Raw genomic sequence first — 22,647 nt, 5'->3', positions numbered from 1 at the left:
GCCATCAATTCTAACACACTAGATGGCTTATTTACTATGCTTGCTATCTGTGTTTCTCTGATATAAACTTCTTAAGAGCATAAATCTTTTTTTGTTTTGTTTTGATATAACCCAAGCACCTAGAAGGGTATCCAAGAAGGTGTTCAATCAGAAATAACAGTAGGTAGCACTGACACATAAACACTATCATGTCTAAAACAGATTAACTAGTGGGAAGCTACTGTATATTCAGGGAGTCCAGCCAGGCTCTCTGTGATGACTGAGAGGGATGGGATGGGTGGGGAGAGGGCAGTTCAAGAGGGAGGGAATATATATATATATATATATATATATAACTGACTTAAGCTGTTGTATGGCAGAAACTGACACAACATTGTAAAGCAATCATCCTCCAATTAAAAAAAAAAGTGACACAGTAATAAACTGCAAAGTGACATAAAAAAGGAGAATACTTTCATAAGTAAACGAACATTTAAGAGGGAATATAATGATTAATGAATACCTTCAATTTGTATTAGGAGAAACTATAATTTTCTTTTTCTGAATCTGTAAGTTTGATAGCTAAACTGAACTTCTTTAACCAAACACATTCAATTGTTGAAACTGTTATAAGGTGGTGCTAGTGGTAAAGAACCTGCCTGTCAATGCAGGAGACCTAAGAGGCATGGGTTTGATCACGAAGATCCCCTGGAGAAGGAAATGGCAACCCACTCCAGTATTCTTGCCTGGAGAATCCCACGGACAGAGGAGCCTGGCGGGCTATAGTCCACTGGATTGCAGAGTCAAACATGACTGAAGCCACCTGACACAGATGATAGTAAGCACTCTTTACACTGTCCAGATTCTCTTCCACATATAAAACCAGTAAGTATTTCAGAATACTGTACCTTAGTTATCTATTGCTGCACAACAAACAACTCCAAAACTTAGTTGCTTAGAATGACAACAGACATTTATTATTTCATAGTTTTCGTAGTTCAGGAATTTGGGAGTGATGTAATTGGACAGTTCTGGTTCAGGGTCTCTCATGATATTGTAGTCAAGATGCAGGCTGGGATTGCAGTCATCTGAAGGTTTGGCTAAAGCTGAGGACCCACCTTGGTGGCTGGCAAGCTGATTTTTTTGCTGTTAGAAAAACATCTCAGTTGCTTCCCACGTGGACTCTCCATAGGGCTTTAAATGTCTTCATAATATGGTGGCTGGCTTCCTCCAGTGGGCAATCCAACAGAGGGCAATGCAAAGGCAGCAATACTTTGTATGACCCTGCAGGTCATAAACTATCACTTCCCTGTATTTCATTGGTCATACAGACTAATGCCGATACAGTGTGCAAGGAAGTACACAAACGTATAAATACTGGAGATGAGGCTCAGTGGAGGCCATCTTGGAGACTGGCTACTTCCAATTATAACCAGTATCTGTATAATATTTTGTGTTCAGCTTCTTTTTTTACAGTTTATATATATTTCTATTAACACAACTTACATGCTTCTTGCTTTAGAAACTATGTTATTCCAATGATATGAACCCTTGAAAATTTAAAATGTCATGGACTTTTAACTGCTCTGAAAATATCATATCCCACCAGTTGAAGCCATCCATTTATGTTACAGTTCCAATATTTTACTTAAGGAAAAGAATTAAAGTCAGAAAAACTACAACTCAAACAATGTCCTGCTTGTTCCTAAGAGTGAAAACAAATTTAAATACTTCAAATAAAAGTCAGATCATTTTAGAAACAAGTAGGAAGAAAAGAGTCACTACATTTCAGATTGCAGACATCAGTTAATAACTGAATAATAAAAATTAAATACTGAATCAAGGAAAATAAAGAGTGAAAATAACTATACTAACAGAATAGCAAAAAAATCCTAACACAATGGTAGCATTAGTTATTAATACTTAGGTACTTGGTAGAAAAGGTTAAGACTGACAACTAGCATAGATTTGAAAACCACAGAAAAATTTTATAACCAGCATTTAAAAAATATTAACTAGATAAAAGAAGGTTTCTTAAAAAAACAACTTTTGTTAGATCATTGCCAAGGAGCTATAATAAGACCTGTGAGCATGGAAGCTGCAAGGTAGAGACTGAACAGTAAAAAGAATTTCCCAGCAATATGCGCTGTCTCATGTGATGGGGAGAGGAGAATTTTGACCCAAGGGCTCAACCCACATCTGATCACATTGTCCAAATGGATTCACAGATCAGAAGGCTGGTGGAATGAGAGTTCTTTTAAAGTCCCTGAACACTAAGATCAAATACTCTCCCAAAAAGGAACTAGAATTCACACACTGGTAGTTACCAACAAATATAAACTTATTTCCTATGAACAGATTAGTTCTTTCTATACTTTATTCCATTTTAATCAAAACATTACTAGACATGTGTCAAGAAGAGCCACTCTGTACAATGAACCATCTGAGTCTTATACTGAAATGAGACGAGGCAGTGCATGACCTCATTCTTCATTGTTTCAGGCCTGACTTAGCTACAATAATCACTGTACAGGGAAAGCTCTTGCTATTGCTGCCTCGCTTTCTTCACAAGTCACAAGGCCTTTTTTCACCCATTCATTAAAAGTAGAAAGTCCTTTAGGTAAGAAGATACTGTTAATCAGGAGGGGATTAATACTGCCCCAATAAGCAAATATAATGAATATCTACAGTGATAAACTATCTCTGCCTCCAAACCCATATCCACCGTGGGAAGCACTTATTTGCAGAAGAGTAATTACAAGGATCAGTGCCATTTGTCACTGGTTATATTGGAGTTTGTGAGAAGTGAAAACGTATTTTCCCTCTCTTGTTATTAAGTGAAAAACAGCTACTCCTTCAAACATGTTGAATCCAAACGAACAACTTGAGAAAGGTAAATATTACAATGACATCTCATGTATAAAACCAAGAACAGGGGCTCCACATATGTACATTTCCTCAAATATGTCTTTATGATACATCTTCTCTAAATACCATAACATTTTTATTTTAATAGTGTTTGGTAAAAACATTCCTAAAGTGACATATTTTATTCATGGTCCAGAGTTAAGATTATGACCATCAGGTATATTTTTCTGTAAACTTGGGATGCCTTTGGGGACTAGGACTGTTTGCCCTTCTGTCAACAAACAGTCCCAGATTGCTATGCTTTTGAGCTAGTTTTCCTCAACATCATGCTATCTGTTATCACTGATCAGTGCCGTCATGTCCCTGTCTCCTTTAGTAAGCTGCCACCATCTAATTTTGAAAACTCTTTTGTGGGACATGAATCAAAGAGTCATGATTACTAGACTTTTATGTCAACTTGCACAAATGAGGAGCTCTCCAACAAGGACTGCGGAATTTGTGACAGCTTTTACTGGCTCACTAATTTCTTTCCATTTACTGTGAGCTCTCAGCTAAGAATAAAAAAGCAGAAATCTGACCTATGGGACTTCCCTGGTCCAGTGGCTGAAAATCTGCCTGCTAAGGCAGGGGGTATGGGTTTGATCCCTGGTCCAGGAATACTCCACATGCCTCAGGGCAACTAAACCCGTGTAGCACAACTACTGAGCCCTTGCTCTAGGGTCTGTGAGCGGCAACTACTGAAGCCCACAGCTTGTGCGCCTCAACAAGAGAAGCCATCACAATGAGAAGCCCACTTACCGCAACTAGAGAGAAGATCCCGCTCGCTGCAAGCAGAGAAAGAAAGTGCCTGCATGTAGCAACGAAGACCTAGCATGGTCAAATAAATAAAAGGAAATCTAACCTAAGGAAAAAGAGGGTATTACTTTATATAAGTTACTTACCAATATTTTCTTTTCCTTCTGGGCTTTCCACTTTGTCTCTTTTAACTAATGTATCACTTTTCCAACCTGTAGAAGATGGATACAGATACTCATAAGAGCAAAGTTCTTTTTCCTTTTTTTCCTATTTTTGATACAATTATCTCTTTCTGTATTTCTATTTCCAATCTATTTAGGCTTTGGAAAGTGGATCATCAACCTAATTTCCTAACTTGTAATCTAGTACTCTTGGCCTCTTTCTCTTCTTTTAAAATTTCTTTTCATACAAACTACAACTGCAGCCACTCTAATAAAACTACTTGCTTATAAAATCAGCGATAACAAGAGAATGCAAGTTACACTTCCTGTAAAAGCTAGAGTTTATTTTTGAGTTTATGCACTTTGTGAGTTTTTTTTTTTTTTTTTGCTGTGAAGAATTCAAATACCAGTTGTGTCTTCCACAATATGACTGAGAGTGGCACTCTATTACAAAATGAATATGTGTTCAAAAGGGACCTAGTCAATCCCAGTCACAGGTACATACCTACAAGACTGAAAACAGGGACTCAAACAGTATTTTTACATCAAAGTTCACTGCAGCATTATTCACAAGGGCCAGAAGTGGAAAAAACCCAAGTGTTCATTAACAGATGCACAGATAAACAAAATAGGACACATACACAAATACAATGGAATATTATTTAGCTATAAAAAGCAAAGACTTTCTGATACATGCTACAACATGAACCTTGAAAATGTTATGCTGAGACATACAAAAATATGATTCCACTTACATGAACTATCTAGAAAAGGCAAATCTGTAGAAACAGAAAGTAGATTAGAGTTTACCAGGGGTTGTGAGGGGAGAATGCAAGCTATTGCTTAACAGGTCCAGAGTTTCTGCTGGGGTGATGAAAAATGTAAATAGAGAATAGTGATAGCTGTACAACAGCATGAAAGTGATTACACCACGGAACGGCTAAAATGACAATTTTTATGTTACATATATTTTACCACAGTAAAAGCAGAGGGAATCAAGTACTGCAAACATAAGATCACAAGAGAAAAGACTTGGGCTATTATCTCAACATAGCAACAGTTATGACAATCCTCATGCCTGAACTACCTCATAAGCCAATTATGACTTAAATTCTGATACTCAGAAAATGTCTTTAAGCACTGAGTTTATACAGTATCTTCTATTCTCTCAGAAATAGAAAGTTAAACTTAACAATGCAACATAAACCTGAAAACTGTACATTCAAAAGAGGGTGTAAATAATGTAATAAATTGTAACTATAGGGCCTCCAAAGCAATTATTTTTAATACAGGTCCTCTTACAAGACCTTTATTAAACAACTTTAACACTTCTCCAGGTATTCTCTTGGTTTCCCAGAACGTAATGAGTGACATCTAACCCTACGCATGCAATTTTGACCACAGTTCTATTAAGTTTTCTTTTTAAAAACACTTATATTGTGTACATGCCAATACCCGAACTCAAAACAAGAGACACCTCAAATTGGTATCTCCAAACAACCCCCTTCCTCAGTGCCCCTGCCCAGTTAAGAGAGAGTTAAATGGATTCCCTAATTTCCTATTCCTGTTAATGGTACCACAGGTTTCCTAATTTATGATGCAAAATTTTCATCATCTTTGCATTCTCCTCTCTCACACCCAATCTCTTATCAAGAGAGTTTTGCTTTGCAGTATCTTTCCCATCTCTTTCTCTTTCTTCCCTCCTAGCCTCTTACTGATTATCTAAAGTCTGGCCTTTATCAACTTCAGACTTTAGACCACTATAGCCTTTTAACTGGTCTTCCAGTCACCAAAGTCTCTCTTCTCAAACCTATACGCGACTGTTTCTAAAATGTTATTTGCATCGTTTTTCCCACTAGACTGTAACTATATCATGGTAGGGGTTCATTCACCTTTCAACACTGAACAATCTGGCATGTAATACATTTTTAATTCATCAGTGTTTATTGAATGAATTAATGAAATCGTAAACACTTTCCTTCTAAAAACTTTCAATTTTCCACTGCCCATAACAGAAGTTACAAACTCAAATACTAAAATACCTACTGGGGCCAGGTGGAAAATTTAAGTGAGTAAAGATGTGTGTAATCAACAGGAAGTGGTAGGGACTGTGCAAACTGGAAAGCACATGTCCCATCTAAAGGGTAAGTTACTTGCTGCTCCCACAAATTGCTGCCATGATGAAATACAGGCCTAGTATGTCGCCAGGTCTTCTGATTTTTTCAAGACAAGCCAAGAGCACAGATTTCTATGTAGAATCCGGTTTTTAAATGTGTGTATTCGTTGCTCAGTGTCTGACTCCTTGTGACCCCATGGACTGCAGCCCACCAGGCTCCTGTCCACAGAATTCTCCAGGCAAGAATACCGGAGTGAGATGCCAGTGACAACTAATACCATTTAAAAAAAACCCAACAACACCATGCAGGCAAAATGAAACATATCTATGGGCTGAATCCAGTCCTTAAGCTATAAGTTGGTGACTCCTTGCTCTGTAGGATAAAAAACTTGCCTAACATTCTAAGTCCTTCTAAGTCCCAGGCTATTCTGCCAAAGTTTTTGCCCACTACTTTCACACAAGAACACTTTGCTCTAAGCAAGCATCAGAATCACCTGTGGGGCTTGTTAAAATATGTAACTTGATTGCAGACTTCACTGTCAGGATTTCCAGTTCAACACAATAGGTCTCAAGTGGGGGCTGAGAATGTGCATTTCTAACAAGCTACCAGATGATGCTGACACTTACCAGTGTGTAGACCATCCTGTGGGGACCACTGCTCTGGTTAAATTACACTCTGTCTCAAACACACAGATTCTGCTCATTTGTTTCACCTTCCCAGAAAGTCTTTCTTTTTACTTTCAGCCTACCTCCTCCTGTAAACTTCCTGTGACAGTCTTTCATGCTTCCAAAATGCTGTAGCATTTAAAGTTCATACCATCTCCCCTAATTCATCACTGCTTGGTGGAGATGCATAGCTTCCAATTGAGGTTGTATAGTCTCAGAGATCAATGATCAGGTCAGCATCTTATACACCTGACTGTAGGCCATTTGAAGGCTGGGGCCCTGTCTTGGTTCCCACTGTACCCTTCGAGCTATCAGAGCCTGGTATTCAGTTGGTATTTACTAAATATTTTTTAAACGAATGAAAATTGGACAGACCCATCAAATGAAAAATGCAGATAAGTGGATCTGAAATTTGGGTATATAACCTTTCTTAAAAAACTGAATTTAAGTATTGTGTAATGGTTTTTCAGAATGGACAATAAAAACTAAACATTTTGCAAATAAATTGTCAATAGATAATAATTATCTGCGGCAACAGATATTGTATGTAAATAAAACAGTGAATGTTTAAAAAAACCCTGAAAATTTGTAAGATTAAATCTTTAATTTGTACCATATGGCTTCCCTGGTGGCTCAGTGGTAAAGAATCTGCCTGTCATTGCAACAAGATGCAGGAGACATGGGTTCAATCCCTGGGTTCGGAGGATCCCCTGGAGTAGGAAATGGCAACCCACTCCAATATTCTTGCCTGGAAAATCCCATGGACAGAAGAGCCTGGCAGAATGTAGTCCTTGGGGTTGCAAAGAGTTGGACATGACTGACTATGCACGCACGCAAAAACAAAATACAATGAAAAAGTAGGATGAAATTAACTAATCCTCCATAATATTCAGAAATATTGATAAGTCTCCTTCAGTTAGAGTTTGGATGACAATATATTTATTCAAGATTCTAAAGGCTGTGTAAAAACAAGATCAGAAATGGTTCACCTAGCTTCTCCAACTTATAGAACAGCATCAGTGCTATCAGGCAATTTCAAGGATGACTTACGAGTAGAAATGGTATTGTGCAGGGCCCTATAAGGCTCCTGGGCACAAGGCCTTTCTGTGTTCCCCATTTCTTTGATTATAAGAAACAGCCTTCATTCACCCTCCTTGACGTTCCCTGAGTTTCAAGGGGCAGATTCAAGAAGTTGTTAATTAGGGAAGGGAGAGAATGTGAGACCAGAGTTAAACAGCCAGAAGCAGCTGTGGGTCAAAGTCTTGTTTCCCATCAATGGATATACGCAAAGATATCTTTGAGCTATTCTGCAGATACTGAAACTCCCTCCAGGTGGGAGAAGTTATGATATGCCGCCCATGAGCATGTAGAAGCCAGATCGGTTAGACTTGAGGCTGACGGATGTTGACTCCTACTTACCAACTCACCACCAAACCATCAGAAGAATGTCCACGAGCTGATCACATCCTCTTTCACTATAAAACTTGTCACTATCTTCCTCACGTTGGAACACAGTTTCAAGAGCACGAGCCTGCTGTGCCCCCCTTTGCCTGACAAAGCAACAAGCTCTTCTTTTTTACCTCACCCAAAATTCTGTCTCTGAGATCTGATTTGCACAGGTGGACAGAGAAGCTGAGAATCTGGTGTCAGAAACTCGGTCTCCAAGCTAAACCAGAATAAAGCTACAGATGCCTTTACAGAGTAAACCTCATTTTGGAGCTACTGGAAGAAAAAAAAGAAATAACAATATGTAGTTTTAAAATAATTTTGAGATATGGTCTTTTCTTTTTGGCTTTTTGAGCAACTCCACACTTGATGATATTAGAATCAATGGGACAACAGAAAAGCTGATATTATTTGGCAAAGACAGAAAATCCAATTTGGGAAAAACAACAACAACGACAACAAAACAACCCCAGAGCAAAAGAAGCACATTTACAGCTTTAAGACAGCAGAGATGTTACCTTACATTCAGATTCCTGCCCTACCTACCAGGACCATAATGATCTTGTCTGCGTGAGGATTCGGCCAAGACACTCCGCATTTCTATGTTAACCAGGAACTAAGCACACTGGGCGGAAAAAGAAAAAAAAAAAGAATTACAAAACCAAGTCAAAAAAATACCAAGTGCTTATCCCAACTTTTAAAAGCATTAGCATTCTAAACAATAAAACAAAGCAAATTTATTCAATGAAATAAACCTCATAGTAAAACTACAAGAATGTATGAAAGGAAGCGATACCAGATGAACTGCTAAATACTTCCTACTTTTACAAATGGATGATTGAATAATAACATCTAGTTCTTTGGCAGAGAATGCAGAGGTTCAGAAGACTGTAGATTCTAGAACTACCTCTACTATAGTGTGAATCTGGGCATTTCTCTTAGCCATATTCAAGTCATAACAGTTTTAACTGCAAAGCCAAACTTAAAGTCAAAAAATATATATTTTGTATGATAAAATAACTAGGAAGTACATGCAACTAAAGTATTATGCACATATATTAAGAAATAATCTTACTACAGTCAAGTTTTCGTGTTTATAAATGAGTCTACAGACAACAGAGACTTGGAATGCCTTTCAGGTTCACAGTAACCAATTTTTTAGAATGAATTCTAAATATAAAGCCTCTAATAGGAGATATCCTATACTCTCTTTTCTGCAAGTTATCAGTAGGGTACATTTTCAGAACCCTGGACATATCAAGTGGTAAAGAAATTGGTAAAGAACTCGCCTGCCAATGCAGGAGACATTAGAGAAGGTGGGTTCCATCCCTGGGTGGGGAAGATCCCCTGGAGAAGGGCACTCACTCCAGTATTCTTGCCTGGAGAATCCCATGGACAGAGGAGCCTGGCCGGCTCCAGTCCATGGGGTCGCAAAGAGTTGGACACGACTGAAGTGACTTAACACGCAGACATATAAAATCTATCATAACTTAATAGATTCTATATCAGAATAGATATACCTCTTCAATGTATGGTAATTCCATCATGGACCCACGGAAGTGTGTCATGCAAATTGGAGCGAGGGGGAAGCACCAGGAATACAGTAAGCCACTATCATGCCAGCAGATGGCATGGCTAAGATTTTCAGTGCTTATTAATATTAACAATCAGCAAGTTCCCTCTTAACCACTCAATTCAGAAACATCAACGACGTAGCTGGGAAAAAAAGCGGGGGAGGGGGAAGGTTTGAATCAGAGACATCTAGAAAGGTTGCAGGGATTTTCTCCTTAGAGAAATGGAGAAGATGCACAACGAAGTTTTTAAGGAAATTTTTACACTCAATTTGAAAGGGAGACTAATGCACAGCAGAGCTTCAATCCCAAGTTTCCTAACTGTTGTCTCGGTCCCCAGAATCCCCTGTCTTCCTCGATGACTCACGGACAAACTCATTGAATGAAGAAGGCATGATCACAGAGCTCCTCCTCTGAAAAAACGCAAACCATCCTTTTAAGTACTACTCCTTTTCACAGGTGTGCGCGGTGTTGGTTGGGGCGAGGGGAGGTGACGACACCAAAACAAAAACAACACAGCAAAAGGCCAGAGCTTTCAACTTCACGCGACTCGCGGAAAAGGGAGGGCAGCACGCGCAGGTTATTAGCAAATAGGAATCTGGGGACGGCAGCGACAGGACAGAACGGGACCTGACACCGGGATACTCCTCTTCAAGGGCTCTCCACGAGGCCCCGGAGCCTCTCCGACCCCCAGGCTCCCCGATACCCGCGCGCCGCCCGCCTCACCCTCCAAACCACCCACCACCCTCGGACAAGTCCTCAACTGCCTCATCGAAACATGTTTGGCCTGGGAAGCCCGCTGGCTGCGCCATCCCTTACAGAACCAGCAAGGGTTAGGAGCCAGGAGAGGGAGAAGGAAACCAAAAGAGCCAGGTGGCCTCGGGAGGGGCGGAGCCGGGACGAGAGCTGGGCGGCCACGGCCACGCTGGCTGCGGCGCGAGGGAAGAGGACGCGCGGGCAAGACGCGAAACGTTGTGAACCCGGCGGAGGCGACGCTCCGACGAAAGGGGCGCGGCGGCTCCAGCCTCCTCAGGGGAGAGCGCCTCTACGGTCGCGCCGCCGCCGGCGGCCAGTGGCCGGCCGGCTCCGGCCTCCTCTCCCTCCCAGCCCTGACCCCAGTCATGCACCGGCGCGCCCGCGCTCGCACACTCACCGGGCGCGCGCCACCACGGCGCGGCCGCCCGCCGCCCTCAGCCGGTCTCCGCCCCGCCCCCCGCGCCTGGCCAGTGGACTGGGCCCCGGGGGGCGGGGCAGGGGCGGGGCTACGTCACGGGCGCGTGCGCTCTCTGCGCGCCGGCAACGGCTGGAGCTGATCGTTACTTGCGCGGCGTGGTGGTGTCCTTGGAGACGTAGCCGGGCCTGGGCAGCGCGGAGACAAGACCACGGCAGCTGAGCCCCCGGAGAAGCCAGGATGCCAGCTAAGGGGAAGGACAAAAAGAAAGGGAAGGGCAAAGACAAAGGCAAAGATAAAGACAAGAAGAAGAAGTAAGGGGAAGCCACGCTGGGGTCCCTGCTCCAGGGCCTGCCCTCCGGAGATTCGCAGGCCCCGGCCAACTGGCGCCCTTTCCCCGCTACCCTCCCGGACCCGCCCCTTGCTCTCCCAGCTTCTGAGAAGGACGGCTCCGTTGCTCAGAAATTCCCCCAAAGCATGCCATACCCCTCACCGCTTCAACTAAGACCGGAGTGTTGAGATTTGGGACCCTGAAATCTTTTAGACACAGCCCCTGCCCATGTGGAGTGTACTAACGAGGAGGCAGATAAGTTCCCCAAGAATTGAAGTAACATAGGACCGAACTGACTCATTTGAGAAGACTCTGATGCTGAGAAAGGTTGAGGCGGGAGAAGAAGGGAACGACAGAGGATGAGATGGTTGGATGGCATCACCGACTCAACGGCCGTGCGTTTGAGTAAACTCCGGGAGTCGGTGATGGACAGGGAGGCCCGGCGTGCTGCAGTCCACGGGGTTGCAAAGAGTCGGATACGACTGAGCGACTGAACTGACTGACTGAGGACCGAATGAAATAAGTGGAGGGGAAAAGATCTAAAAGTGAGGAGGAAGGGTTAGTTCTGACACTGGAATTGAAGGTCGGAGATCCTCTAGACCTGTGCTGTCCAATAGTGTCGTCACCGGTCATGTGTGGCTATTAAGATTCGTTAAAATTAAACTAAAAATTCAGATCCTCGTTTGTACCGGCTACATTGCGTGTACTCAGTAGGCCTGTGTGGCTAGTGGTGGCTGTATTGGGCAGTCTAGATAGTGCTAACGTCACAAAGTTCTATTGGACAGCACTGTTCGCCACCAGTGATTCTTAGCTGGGGAGGAGGTTAATTTTTGACTCCCCGAGGACGTTTGTCAAGGAGACATTTTTGGTTGTCACATCTGGGGACCTCTAGCGGATAAGAGACCGAGTGAAAGTCGCTCAGTCGTGTCCCACTCTCTGCGACCCCGTGGATGATACAGTGTATGGAATTCTCCAGGCCAGAATACTGGAGTAGAGAAGATCCCTTCGCCAGCGGATCTTCCTGACCCAGGAATCGAACCGGCGTGTCCTGCATTCCTGGCGATTTTTTACCACCTAAGCTATCAGACCAAGGATACTGTTAAATATCCTACAGTGCACATTAACAACTCCAGCCCCACTCCAGATAAAGAATCATGTGGCTCAGAATATTAGTAGTTGGGAAATCCTCCTCAAGACCCAAATAATGCACTAAGTGTTATTCACCTTATCTCCAGCACCTGGAAGAGTGTCGGAATCATAGAAGAAGCTTAATATTTGTTAAATTAAGATGTCTGCTCCTGTAGGCTTCAGCTTGGATCTTTCCCCACACCCCACCCGGTCCCCGCAAGAACTGTGCTGTAGTGCTCTGTTTTTGTTATTTTTTGCCTGTAACCTGATCATCTCAGCTGTGTGGTTGAGAGGCGCTTAAACATCCTGAAGGATGTCTGGGTGATTGAAGTAATTCCTTGGGCCTTTTCAAGGATTCCTTTTGGTTCGAAGGAAAACATAAAGGATTTGAGTATTCAGATTTCCCCAAATGATGAGAATTTCTGAAGTGGATAAATTGCTCTAGCATTAAAGCTTCACAGGTTTGGAGTTGCTGCTAGATTGCTACTACATTTATTGGATGACCCTAGTGGTTCCTAGACACACTGGAATCATACATCTTGTCCAACAGCACTATATATGGGACCACAAGGGATCTTTGAAAAGTTTATACAGTAATTTGTTTAAGAGAGTAAAGCCTGCTCAGTACAGAGAGTTTAGGAAATCTGGTAAGTCAAACAGAACAAAACCACTTGTAATCCCATTATCCAAAGATAACCACTACTATCATTTTGGAATATTCTTTTTCTTCTTCCTAAGATAACAGCCCAATATACAAATTTATTTGCAATTTTCCCCGTAGTGTATTAATATAAGTATACTACAGTATGATTAAAAAAAATAACTGCATGGTTAGTCTTTCATTTTCTGGAAGTGCCAATGGCTTGTCACATTCCTAGAACTCACTAGCATATGTTTTCTATTTTTGCCCATTCATCTACAGTGCACATATCAACAATGAGAAACACTGAGGGCAATAGACCATATATATTTCTTACTAACTCATTCATCCAACAATATTTGCTCATGTGTGCCAGGCAAATGCCAAGCAAAATAAATTATAATAAAGAGAAAGGTGTAATACTAATATAGTAGAGAAATAGTTATATGCTGTTGATGTCCTCTTCCTGTGCAGGAAGATCATAAAACTTGAGGAATCTGTTGTGGAGAGAGCCAAGGCCAATGCCTCCCTTTGGGAGGCCAGGCTGGAAGTCACAGAACTTTCTAGGATTGAGTATCGTGATACTTCCCGGAGACTGGCAAGATGTAATGAAGAATTAAAGAGACAGCAGTATAAAATGGAGAAAGACACGATGTCTGTATTGAACTATCTGAAGAAACAGGATCAGGAGAAAGATAATCTGGTAGGTAGGTAGAAACCCTCCCAAGCCTTAGTAACTATCTCTTTTGTTATACTGAGGTGGCTATGTATTTCCAGTATTTTAATTCCTTGAAACCTCATCCCACAGTTAAGACATTTAAGTTGACTCTTAACTCTCCTTTGAAGCAACATGTTATTTCAGAACGGCTTAAAGTCAGAACTGCCTTTTATTTTCATCCTTGTCCCACGTTTTCTTGGATGAAACAAAGATGATGCTAATGGAACATTATGATCAACTTGAAGAACAAGAGCATGGTGTATGATCTATATATTTTTTGATATTGATAACTATGAGTAATTAATAATCTATAAAGCAATTTATTGATAATCCATGATCACATGGTTATGAATCCAGCAAATTGACTCTCTTCTGTTGGACCTGTTGAATCTGTATCTTATTGAACCTTGTTGAAATGTTGGGCATAGACCTATCATTTTAGATCTGTGGCAAAAAGGAAAGGAGCTAACATTTTGGGACTCCTGTTTGTGCCAGGCACCATGTTGGGTACTTTACCTCTGCTATCTCATTTAGTCATTTTAATAACCCACAAATTGTCATTCCCATTTTACAGATAAAGAAATTGACTCTCAGAGCAGGTAACTTGCCAGAGTCTCACAGCTAGTGGGTGTTAACGTGTGAATTTAGGTGTGACTTAAAGTCATCTCTTTCCTAGCTGCCTCTTTGTGTCCCTTGGTGACCCAAGGAAATTTGTATCATGTTTCATTCCTATGTATGTTTTTTGTATTTTTACTATAAAAATACAAATATACATAGTAGGCACTTATTAAAATATTTTTGCATGCAAGAACGAATGAATGGGTTGTGATTCCACTGATGCTTTGAAAAAGCAATCAAAACTTAAATTCAAGATGATTTGGAAGCATATTAGAGAAATCAGACAATTGAACACTTGTGTGGATTTTATGTTTTATTAAAGTAATTTTTTGGCACAGTTATTTTTTTTAACCTTTCCTAGGCAACTTCCATTTTTAAAATTACTCTTTGATAATAGCATGCATTATCAAAATTATCTGCTATAAATTATTATTCTAAAATAAGCCTTTAGGCCAGCCATGCAAATAATTTTCAAAATTCATTGTATAAAAGATTTGTGGACTGCATTAGCTAATTGATGTTGGCCTGCCTTTATCAGTATCACTTGTATTTCCTGATTTTCATCTGCCTCCATGTATCACAGGCCAGCATCTGACTGTAGCAAATACATAATTTTCTCATAGACATGGATACTCATTAAAACCAAAGAAACTTCTTTGGGAGGAAGAAGTAAAATAAATTATTCAATATACCCTGGTTAACTAGCTCTCTTATAATTTTGTTCCTCCATACATGCTACTATATCCTAGAAATGCATTATTTGCTTAAACTTTATTTAAACTGTTTACAGTCTTCATGTTAATTATAGAAATATTAGAAGTGAAATGTGTTTTAAAAACTATCATATTTTAGACAGAACTAGGGGATTTCCCTTATAGTTTTTGTATTTAAGGCTTTGTTCAGTCAGCACAAAATAAATCTATTTTACACCTGTTCTACATGACTTAGGTCTGTCTGTATTTCTTTTAAAACCTTTTTAGGTTTCCCTTGAGCTATTCTAAGATTATTTACAACAATATTTCATTTCTGTATCTTCTGACTTTTTAACCATGTCAAGGAAGGTTTACCTTAAAAAGCTACAGTACTTTGGCCACCTGAAGAGCTAACTCATTGGAAAAGACCCTGATGCTGGGAAAGATTGAAAGCAGGAGAAAGAAAACAATTTGGTTGAATGGCATCACTGAATCAATGGACATGAGTTTGAACAAACTCCGGGAAATAGTGAAGGACAGGGAAGCCTGGCATGCTGCAGTCCATACGGTCACAAAGATTTGGACATGATTTAGTGACTGAAAAACAGCAACAACAAAAAGCTAGTCAGATTTCCTACTAAAACATGCCAGCATCCTTGGAGAAATGATTGATTATAAGACTGGAGCAAAGAGAGTAAGAGATGAACTTGAATATCTTATTGTGACAGGAAGTAAGTAACAAAAAATTAAAGGACACAGACGGTAACTTGAAGGGGCTCCCACTGGCCAAATCTGGGACAGTCAAAATAAATGACAGTAATCAGTTACAGCTTATTGAATAAAATGAGTTCATGAGTATATACAACTGATAAGTATATACCTTAAAAAATATGGGAGAAGAGAATGCTTTTCCTTAAAGTAGAATGTAGTAAGTTATTAAATTTCCAAGGAATGATGCAATAAGAAAAATCACCATTTGGAGTCAGAGTAATAATTGATTCAGTCAAGAACAAGAGTGGATGCTAAAGCTAGTGGGTGAAAGTTTAATGAGCAAAAAGATATTTGCATAGTCTTAAAATATAGTCCTCCAAATTTATTAACAATTATAAAAGGAAAAATTGTAACTTTCAACTGGAGAAACCTGGCAGACACAGTCTTAACCTGTTGATTACACTTAATGTCAGTCACCTCATGCTGTGATGCAGTGACAAGGATACATCATCACTTAAGCAGTGTATGCTTGCTGAAAAGCCATAACCTGAATCTTCTGATGAAGAAACATCTCAGACAACTCCAGCCCTGGCCAGTATTCTTCAAAAACGTTGGTATCATAAAAGACAAAGACCGAGAAATGGCTCCAGTTTAAAACTAGAATATATGACAACTAAGTGTAATCATAGTCAGGGATTATATCCTAGACCAGAAAAAGAAAAGTTACAGTGAAAGGACATCATTGGTACAGTTGATGCTAAAGTTGAATATGGAGTATAGATTAAATAATAGTATTTTATCAATGTTAAATTTCCCAATTTTGATCATTGTACTACTAAGAGATTGTTCTATTCCTTAGGAAACACATAATGAAATATTTAGTACAGGAGTATGATGTCCTAAACTTATTCTCACATGCTCCAGAAGAAACAGCTTCAAGTCTACATCATATCTATATATGTATGTATATACACACACATATATGTATATAGACCTATCATAAAGGGGAAACAAATGTGGCAAAATTGAAGAGTATATGAGGATTCTTTGTACTTTCCTTGAAACTTTCCTTTAAAAATTTACTCACTTAAAAGAAATGCAAATCAAAACTCCAAGTTATCACTTCACACTTTTAAGATGGCTACTGTGAGAAGAAATAGAAAATAGCAAGTGTTGGTGAGGATGTAGAGAAATTGGAATCCTTGTGCAATTTGGTGGCAATGTGAACTGGTATAGCCTTTATGGAAAACAGTTTCATCGAAAAATTAAAAATAGAGTTATCATATGATGCAACAATCCCACTTTGGAGTATATTTCCAAGAGAATGTAAAGCAAGATCTTGACGAGGTAACTGCACACCCAGTGTTCTTGAAACCCTATTCATACAGTCGAGAAGTGGAAACAACCCAAATGTCTGTTGGTTGATGAGTGAATAAAGAAAGTGGTATACAAATACAAGAATATTATGCAGCTCTAAAAGGGAAGGAAATCCTGTCCTGTGCTACAACATGAATGAACCTCAAGGCCATTATGCTAAGTGAAATAAGCCAGTTACAAAAGGACAAATACTGTATGATCCTACTCATATCAAGTATCTGTGGACAGAGAGTGTTGCCTCACATTCCAGTAAACAATGTCACCCACCATTCCAGTTCTACAAGGATCAAGCCATCAGCCATTGCAGCCCCCCACCCTCACCTGCCATCTGCCTCCTTCCAGTGTGTCCTGAGGGGAGGAAACTCAGGCTGGAGCAAAACAGGAAGCATTCTGAGCTTTGGATACTTGGCCCTAGATAATTAACACACATATATCTAAGGAATAATTTCAACAAGCCCAGATCTTTACATCTTCCCTGACACAGAAAAGCACTAAAATCATTAACTCAAAATACCTTTTCCTTGTGATTACTGGTAACATTTTGATGTCTGATTACATGTTTTTTCCAGCAAGAATCTGCTATATATTCTGCCTGCTCTCTTAATTCTTCTGAGCAGTTCCTCAGAGCTTTCTGAGAGGCTGTTTCCCAGGCTATATAACCCTCAGTGTAATCCTGGAATAAAACTCCATTCACAACTTTTAGGTTGTGTGGTTTTTCTTCCGTGGACATACCTGAAGTAGTCAAAATCATACAAACAATGTAGAAAGGCTGGGGGAGGGAGGAGAAGGAGTTAGTATCTCATAAACATAGAGTTTCAGCTTTGTAAGGTGAAAAAGTTCCGGAGATCTGCTGCCCAACAATGTGAATTAAAAATGGTTAAGATGGTAAATTAAAAGAAATTTTTTAACCATACACATGTTACCCAGGCAATTATGATGATAGCCGAGTTTTTGAAAACTGGCAATAGCAAGTTAACAGTATAAATAATGTCCTCTCTTCTCATCTTCCCACCTTACTCCACCTCTCCAAGACTACTGGTTTATTTTATTCCATTCTGTTCTATTCTATTGGCTGTGCTGTGCAGTGTGTGGGATCTTAGTTCCCTAACCAGAAATTGAACCCATGCTCCCTGCACTGGGAATATACAGTCTTAACCACTGGACTACCAGGGAAGTACTCCCTACTGGTTTTAATATCACATGAAAACTGGGCTATGTAATTAAGTTAGGATACAGAGAAATGTCTTTGCCTTCCTCTTTATTTTCATTTTCTACAGATTGAAAAACTGAAACAGCAATTGAATGAAACAAAGGAAAAAGCCCAAGAGGAGAAGGAAAAATTGGTATGTACACTGATTCCTCACTTATTGGTGGTCAGGTTTCTGGCAAGTTCAGATATTTACGACACAAGAATAAGTAACTCCTCTTGAGAACTCAGTGATCTTAAAGCTCATACACTTGATTGTTCAGATGCTCAAAAATAACAAAATTATGATATTGTCGAAAATCATCTCGTAGTAGTGGTAGCTTACTGATCTTGAGCTCTAGGGCTTTTCAGTGGACAGCGCTGGGAAACATATTTTTTGAAGAATAAAATATATCATGAGCTCATGCTAATAGTTTAAATTCAGATGCAAGAGTACAGGATTTTTACTTAACCCTATCTGTGTCTTCTTTCTCCCTCACCCAAAATCCTGGTTCTTAATGATACCAGTGTAACTGTGTATTTTCTTCAAATCTCAATACATCGATAGGCACAGAATACTAATATTAATACTACTACCCACATAAACTGGTAGATACAGTTTAGGATTTGAGTTGGCAGGGGGGACTTTTCCCATTAGGATATATACCAATAGTGATCTACAGTCAAATTCAGTTCAGTTTAGTTCAGTTGCTCTGTCGTGTCTGACTCTTTGTGACCCATGGACTGCAGCATGCCAGGACTCCCTGTCCATCACCAATTCCCAGAGTTTACTCAAACTCATGGCCATTGAGTCGGTAATACCATCCAACCATCTCATCCTCTGTCGTCCCCTTCTCCTCCCACCTTCAATCTTTTCCAGCATCAGGATCTTTTCAAATGAGTCAGTTCTTCACATCATGTGGCCAAATATTGAAGTTTCAGCTTCAACATCAGTCCTTCCAATGAATATTCAGGACTGATTTCCTTTAGAATGGACTGGTTGGATCTTCTTGCTGTCCAAGGGACTCTCAAAAGTCTTCTCCAACACCACAGTTCAAAAGCATCAATTCTTCTTTGCTCAGCTTTCTTTATAGTCCAACTGTCACATCCATACATGACTACTGGAAAAACCATAGCTTTGACTAGATGGACCTTTGTTGGTAAAATAATGTCTCTGCTTTTTAATAAGCTGTCTAAGTTGGTCATAACTTTTCTTCCAAGGAGCAAGCATCTTTTAATTTCATGGCTGCAGTCACCATCTGCAGTGATTTTTGGAGCCCCCCAAAATAAAGTTTGTCACTGTTTCCGCATCTATTTGCCATGAAGTGATAGGACCAGATCCCATGATCTTAGTTTTCTGAATGTTGTTTTAAGCCAACTTTTTCACTCTCCTTTTTCACTTTCATCAAGAGGTTCTTCAGTTCCTCTTTGCTTTCTGCCATAAGGGTAGTATCTAAGGTTGATATTTCTCCTGGCAGTCTTGATTCCAGCTTGTGCTTCATCCAGTCCAGAATTTCTCATGATGTACTCTGCATATAAGTTTAATAAGCAAGGTAACAATATACAGCCTTGATGTACTTCTTTCCCGATTTGGAACCAGTCAGTTTTTCCATGTCCAGTTCTAACTGTTGCTTCTGATCAAATTAACAAGGTCTAAAAACAATTTGAAATAATTCCTTTCTGTAAGGCTATGGCACCAACTCTGCAATACATTTTGCTTTTGATCTTTTAGGAGTTGCTTTAAGAAATTAATGTGAAATAATGTAACTATATAATTATAATTATTTAAAATAGTCTTCCCTGGTGATTCTGTGGTAAAGAATCCACCTGCCAAGTAGGAGACACCAATTTGATCCCTGGGTCAGGAAGATTCCCTGGAGAAGGAAATGGCAACCCACTCCAGTATTTTTGCCTGGTAAATCCCATGGTCAGAGGAGCCTGGTGGGCTACCATGAGGTCACAAAAGAGTTGGACGTGACTGAGCAACTAAACAGCAGCAGCAATTATGTAAAATATTGATGTGTTTCCAAAGTAAAAATCTGTCAAACACGGTCTATTCTGAGAAATGTAACTTCTGTCCATGTCTCCATAATATACCAGAGTATATTGTCAAAATGGGTTTCTGTCAACATGATAGGTAAGAAATGATATTTTAGTGTATTTCAATTTGCATTTCTCTTATTCTGAGCTAGATTGAGCATTTTTTTCATGTGGTTAAGTGTCTTTTGCAGTTTGATAGCTCTTTTCATTTGTTAGTTGTGTTACTGGCCCTTTTCCTCCTCCATTTCCCTCCCCGCCTTTTTTTTCTCTTTACTCTCTCTTCTTCCCTTTCTCCTCATCTCTCTTTTTCCTTCTCCTCTGTCTTCCCGCTTCCTTCCTCTTTCTCTCACCTTCTTCTCTATTTATTTAAGAGATATTGGCCTTCTCCTTGTCTCTTTGCTTACTGATTTTAATTTAGGATCAGGAATGTTATTTAGCTCTCTTATAGATTAAAGATTTGTTTAGTCTTCTCATGAGGATTTCCCAGGTGGTGCTAGTGGTAAAGAACCCACCTGCCAATGGAGAAGACATAAGAGACATGCGTTTGATCCCTGGGTTGCAGAGAGCCCCTGGAGAAGGGCATGGCAACCTACTTCAGTATTCTTGCCTGGAGAATTCCATGGACAGAGGAGCCTCACCCATATAGTCCATAGGGTCACACAGAGTCAGACACGACTGAAGCGAAGGAGCATGCATGCAATCTTCTCATACCTCTTTTTAATAACATCTACTTTTCTATATACAATCAGGTCATTTTAGAATTTTCTCCTTATTCAAGGCACTTGGTCTCTTTTAATAAAAATTAAAACTTTATGTGAAGGTAAAAAGGGAGATTTTTCTTCAAAGAAGAAAGACAAATGGCTTAAGGCTTCAAATGGAACAGGACTTTGTGTGACCTCTGTTCTTTTTCCTAAGTCATTTACCTTTTTTGTTGTTTTGTTGTTAATACAGGAACAAAAATTTACTATGCAAGTAAGTGAGCTGGAGGGACAGTTCCATCAGAAGGCCAAAGAAATTGGCATGATTCAGACAGAGCTCAAAACAATAAAACAATTCCAGAAGAGAAAAATCCAAGTGGAGAAAGAATTAGATGATGTAAGTTTCTTTCATTCTTTCTTTCTTTAAAAAAAGACATTAGAATTAACTATTTATGTCTGCAAAGGCCTTCATAGACATTGACTCCTGTGAGATGGTAAAGGATTCCCTTTGACATTGTAGAGATTATCTGAGAAAAACAGGGAAGATATATCAGTGTAGGACTGAATGCAGAAAGTCTTAATAGACTTTTGTTTTTTTAAGCATTGATTTCTTTGTGAATTCACCAGATCTTAGGCAACACACCCTCTTGCATTTATCACCAGTTAAACCTTTGGAACTACTATGGCTGTAGAAAACAATAGTGGCAAATTAGCAAAGTCCTAAAAGAAAATATATATAGACTGATGAATGATAACTTCAGAAAACTTTAAGACACACTGGGTAGGTGTGGATGGAGTGAGGAAACCTGTGTACTTTCAGAAATGTACTGACAGTACTGACAGAAATGTCAGTACTTTCTCTGACATTGCATACTCTTTCTGTCCCCTCAGTTCAGAATATAGTATTATTACTTTAATGACAGTGCAATAAATAGCATAGATGAGGGCTGGACACAAGCAGCTGAAATCAGCTTTGAGGTTTGGGCAAGTTACCTTCTCTATACCTAGGTTTCCTCATCTGTAAAAATTGGGGGTGGTAAGAGTTATTGGCTCATAGCGTTGTTGTAAGGATTAAATGAGTTCATATATGTAAAGTGAAGTCGGTCAGTCTTGTCTGACTCCTTGCAGCCCTATGGACTGTAGCCTGCCAGATTCCTCCATCCATGGGATTTTCCAGGAAGTCTACTGGAGTGTGTTGCATTTCCTTCTCCAGAGGATCTTCCCGACCCATGGATCAAACCTGTGTCTCCTGCACTGCAGGCAGACTCTTTATTGTCTGAGCCACCAGTGCTTAAAATAGTGTATGTCACATGGAATTAACAGTGATATATAGCTCTTTGCAAAAAAAAAAAAAAAATTCTTATTTGTAACATTTACTGATTTCCTTGGTATAAATACTTATACTATGGCCAATTTCAACAAAGCCACAATGCGGGCAAAAAAAAAAAAAAAAGAAACTGAACTCAGAGTGGTTACTTGTGCTGGAGGGGAGGGGAAGGAGAAATGGGGAGATATTGGTCAAAGGGTACAAACTTTCAGTTATAAGATTGACAAGTTTTTAGGGATCTAAAGTATAATATATTGACCTTAATAATACTGTATTATATACTTGAAACTTGCTAAGAGAGTAGATCTTAAGAGTTCTTACCACAAAAAAAGTAATGGTAGTTTTGTGACATGATGGAGGTGTTAGCTAATGCTACGGTAGTATTCATTTTGCAATATAGTGTATCAA

General features: G+C 39.7%; 2 protein-coding genes across 4 annotated transcripts in view; one reads left to right on the top strand and one right to left on the bottom strand.

Moving 5' to 3' along the window:
* Window positions 1-10,800, bottom strand: part of ENTPD5 (ectonucleoside triphosphate diphosphohydrolase 5) — a 32,381-nt gene extending 21,581 nt beyond the window's left edge. For all 3 annotated transcript variants that reach the window (XM_018053978.1, XM_018053981.1, XM_018053980.1), the window contains exons 1-3: window positions 10,756-10,800; window positions 8,578-8,656; window positions 3,789-3,854 (exon numbers count right to left, since the gene is read on the bottom strand). The gene's annotated coding sequence lies outside the window, so the exon portion shown is untranslated. The remainder of the gene's footprint in view (window positions 1-3,788; window positions 3,855-8,577; window positions 8,657-10,755) is intronic.
* BBOF1 (basal body orientation factor 1) overlaps window positions 10,921-22,647 on the top strand; it is a 29,398-nt gene continuing 17,671 nt past the window's right edge. The window contains exons 1-4 of the mRNA XM_013967298.2: window positions 10,921-11,087; window positions 13,347-13,575; window positions 18,266-18,331; window positions 21,166-21,309. Of these exons, the coding sequence (XP_013822752.1) occupies window positions 11,014-11,087; window positions 13,347-13,575; window positions 18,266-18,331; window positions 21,166-21,309 (513 nt within the window). The 5' untranslated portion in view covers window positions 10,921-11,013. The remainder of the gene's footprint in view (window positions 11,088-13,346; window positions 13,576-18,265; window positions 18,332-21,165; window positions 21,310-22,647) is intronic.

Source organism: Capra hircus, chromosome 10 (assembly GCF_001704415.2).
Source record: "Capra hircus breed San Clemente chromosome 10, ASM170441v1, whole genome shotgun sequence".
Lineage (NCBI taxonomy): Eukaryota > Metazoa > Chordata > Mammalia > Artiodactyla > Bovidae > Capra > Capra hircus.
Note: the sequence above shows the minus strand (reverse complement) of the source record. Positions and strands in the feature narration are given on the sequence as shown.